This window comes from Odocoileus virginianus, chromosome 12, assembly GCF_023699985.2.
Source record: "Odocoileus virginianus isolate 20LAN1187 ecotype Illinois chromosome 12, Ovbor_1.2, whole genome shotgun sequence".
In the NCBI taxonomy this organism is placed as follows: Eukaryota; Metazoa; Chordata; class Mammalia; order Artiodactyla; family Cervidae; genus Odocoileus; species Odocoileus virginianus.
Genome location: NC_069685.1, coordinates 49,300,102 through 49,303,912, shown reverse-complemented (window position 1 = coordinate 49,303,912; position 3,811 = coordinate 49,300,102). Strand labels below are relative to the sequence as shown.

Genomic DNA, 3,811 nt, shown 5'->3' with positions numbered 1-3,811 from the left:
CATGCACCTGAGTCTAGGGGAATCCCTGCTCTCTTCTGAGCTCTTCTCTCCTCATCTCTTCCTCTTTAAGAAAGATGATCTCTGCTTTTAACTTTCAGTCTCTAGGAGTTAATTGAAAAATCAGACAAGCAAACTGCTCAGAAAGCACTTCAGAACCTCAAAATATCCATCTTTCTTCCTTTTCTGCCATTCCACTGGGGCCAGGAGTCCAAGTATCTGCCTTCCTTATCGGCATCCAAGTCACTATGTCAAAGCAAGCCTCATCTTGCTAAAGAACAATGAGTGGAAATGAGCATGTAACAGAAACTTGGACTGATCACCACCTCAAACCAGTACATCTCCTTTCCTTCTCAGCATTCAGAACTGAAACCATTCTGTAGGAAGGTCTCTCTTCCCCCTCCTATGCAAAAATCCCAGCCTGGCCAGATTCCTTTTTTTGATACACAAATACTAATAGCAGCATTCACCATACTATTAGCAGCATTCACCACCCCCTAAATAAAAGCAAAGTGCTCTTGCAATCCTGTCTGTACTGCCCTTCCAGATTAAATCACTTTTCTTTATTCCCAACTCTTTCCCATCCTTGTTCTAACACATATGTAATTTTTGACTTAACTACCTCATGTTGCGGCTCAGATTCCACATCCTTTTCTTACACTTTACAGTATGTGGGGTTTTTTTTTTTTTCTATCAGGGCACAGTTAACAACCCATAAAGGTCTTCGCTTAAGTAAGAAGTCCATGTCTGTGAACCATCACCCAGACACATGCAACACCAGACTGTGTGTCTCATATCAAAGTTTATTGAAGGGGTAGATTTCTTATAAGAACAGAAACACAAGCAAATGAACCAGGAGGAAATCTTTCCTCCCTCTAACCATAGGGCAGCATTTCCCTTTGAGTGATAAAAGCAAACAGAGGAGGGAAGCTGCTTTCTCCCTGGAGCATTTTTAACTGCTCAACCTTCAAGTTAGTGTAAACAGAAGAGAAATGGATTGGCTGCAGGTTGTAACATAAATGCCATTTCCACTTGCTTAGTAACACTGTTCTGCTCAGTCCCTCCTGGGGCGAAGCCCCTCCTTACCACCACTGGAAACTCAGATACTAACCGAAGTTCGTGAATCTCTCTATCTGGTCCGTTTCTGCCAAATCATGGCTGAAAAAAGGATCGGTTCCACTGAACCCAGGTGACCTCCTGGCTTGTTTCATGATGCCTGGGCTCCCTTCAGATGCAATAATCCCCCTCCAGTCACAGCTTTCCTTACCCCACTGGGAGCCCACAAGAAGCTAGACATTGCCCCAGGAGCTGAGAACCAAACAAGTCTCAGGCAGGTGACAGGAAGAGGCCAGTTGAGTTCCAGGTGCCAGTGGGCCTCTCTGGCTCCAACACTCCAGCAGCAGAAATGTGGACAGTTTTGCCATCTTCAGTTCTGCAAGTGTCCAAGATGGAACAGAAGTCTTGACACCTGGAAGCTTCATCCTCCATTCCCCAAGCTTCCTGTGGAGACACTCTACAGGCAAGCAGCCCACGCTGCCACACCAATGCCCTAAATCTGCTTCTCCAAATCTGGAAGTTCTGGGAAACCACAGACCAAGGCTCTGTTACTCCGTGCACCAGCCAAACTGCTTCTCCTGAGATCCTGGTCCTTGATGATCATCTCCCTTCTTGGCTTGACTTTTTTAACTGGAGACTGGATTCAGATGAGAGGGGCTCTGAGGCTCACTGGAACTGGCCATCAAAGCCTCGGGAACATTCTTGGTAGTGCTCAGATCCCCTGTGAGCTCGACGCTGGTGCTGCGGTTGTTATCCGACTCATCCGGCCCCTTCCTCTGCAGGCAGCGGTTGATCAAGGTGGAGAAGAAGTTGGGGAAAGATGGGCTGGAGAAGTAGTACACCAAAGGGTCCAGCATGCTGTTCATGTAGGTGAAGCTGAGGGTGATGTAAAACGCCAGGTCCACTGAACGATAGATGTCACAGTTTTCCGTGCCAGCCTTGCGCAAAAGCCAGAAAATATGTATGCGCACGGCCACGCTGGGCAGGAAGCAGATGATGAAGACAATGGCCACCACCATGATGAAGTTGATAGCCCGCTTGATCTTGGCATGTCTGTTCATTTGCCGCTGCCGCAGGCTCCAGACGATTCTGACTGAGCAGAACAGGATGATGCCCAGGGGCACGAAGAACTCCAGGAGGAACATGGCATCGTGCCAGCGGAAGGCATCACAGATGCTGAAACTGCTGCACAGTTTCGAACCCTGATTCTCAATCAACCTCGTTCTGTACAGGAGGTGGACCGTCAGGCCAATGGTGATGCCCCACAAGAGGCAGGAGATGATGCCCGCCGTCCGATTGGAGATCTTGTTCAAGGCGTGGTGGGGATGGACCACCCGGAAGTACCTATCCACGGCCACCACGGTGAGGAAAATGATGCTGCCCTGGCGGTTCATGGCCAACATGAAGAGCATGAGCCGGCACGGGATCTCCCCAAACTTCCAGTCCCACCTCCGCACGTAGTTGTCTGCCAGGAATGGCAGGCAGATGATCAGGAGAAAGTCAGCCACGGCCAAGTTGAACAGGAAAACCCGGCTGGCTTTCCAGGACTTGAGGTGGAAGCAGAAAATCCACAGGGCAAGGCCATTGCCCAGGAGCCCGAACACGAACTCCAGCCCCACGACCGGCGGCAGCACTTTGGCAATGAAGTCATCGCGGAACACACAGCAGTTCTTCTCCCCTATTTTCAGAAAATGATTCTGTAGGTGGGAAGGGTTCATGAGTGAATCGTGTTGGCGCCAGGGAGCAGCTCACCTAGCCAAGGCTCAGGGAACAAGGTGTGGGTCTGAGTGGCGAACCTATGGTTCAGCGCTTGCCTTTATGTCATGTCAGAGTGTTGAAACAGATGACTGAATGGTTACCAGGAAACTACGAAATCACTTTAAGAAAAAAAAAAGAAGCCAGCAAGGCTCTTATGCAATCTGCTGTTTGCATAAACAAGTAATAAAAAAAATCCCCCGGGGAGACAGGAACCCACAAAATTTTCTAAATGTAAAGAATATGTTTGGGCAAGCCAACTGTCATTGTGAATTACTGAAATGTGTAAGCTTGTGTGCACGTATACTGAATACTTAGCACAGGAGAATCAATTCACAGTCATGTGGTTGTCTTGCATAATGAACAAAACAACAACAGCAATATTAATTTACTGTGCTCAACAGAAACATGACGAATTTACATGGAATATCTGCAGACATGTGTTTAAGAAACAGTAGGGTGTGTGTGATTTTTGAGGGGGGATGGAAGGCCAAGAGGATAGTAATTGTCCAGTATTTTATGAGGACAGATGTGTTGCATTTGATGTTTCCAGGCCATCTTCTCTGTACAAGCATGGATTGCCTTTCTACACCAGAATGCTGCAATTAATTCCCAGCTAAGGGGGGTAGGGGGAAGCTATTTTAGAGCAGCATGCCATTTCATAAGATACTGAAAACTTGAACCCAGTTTGGGTTGCCAGTGGTATGTTACAATAAGTTGGGTTTTTCCTTTGTTTGTGTTAGATTTTGAGATGCCTCCATGCTCAAGTAAGTAATTTATTGTTAAGGATATGATTTATTAAAATTAATAAGCTTTATTTTTTAGAGCAGTTTTAAATTCCCAGCAAAACTGAGCAGAAAGTACAGCGAGTTCCTGTTTACCAGCTGTCCCCATATGCAACCTCCCTCACAATGTGCATGATATTTTTGATTTTTTAAAACTTTATTTATTTATTTATAAATTTATTTTTAAACAAATTTTACTTAATTTTAGCTGTGCTGGG

At 46.3% G+C, this 3,811-nt stretch overlaps 1 protein-coding gene across 1 annotated transcript; it reads right to left on the bottom strand.

Moving 5' to 3' along the window:
* Positions 1-780: 780 nt before the first annotated feature.
* HCAR2 (hydroxycarboxylic acid receptor 2) lies at positions 781-2,979 on the bottom strand. The gene has a single exon (XM_020889822.2). The coding sequence runs from the start codon at positions 2,769-2,771 to the stop codon at positions 1,680-1,682; it is 1,092 nt and encodes a 363-aa protein (XP_020745481.2). The 5' UTR covers positions 2,772-2,979; the 3' UTR covers positions 781-1,679.
* Between the last annotated feature and the right edge of the window lie 832 nt (positions 2,980-3,811).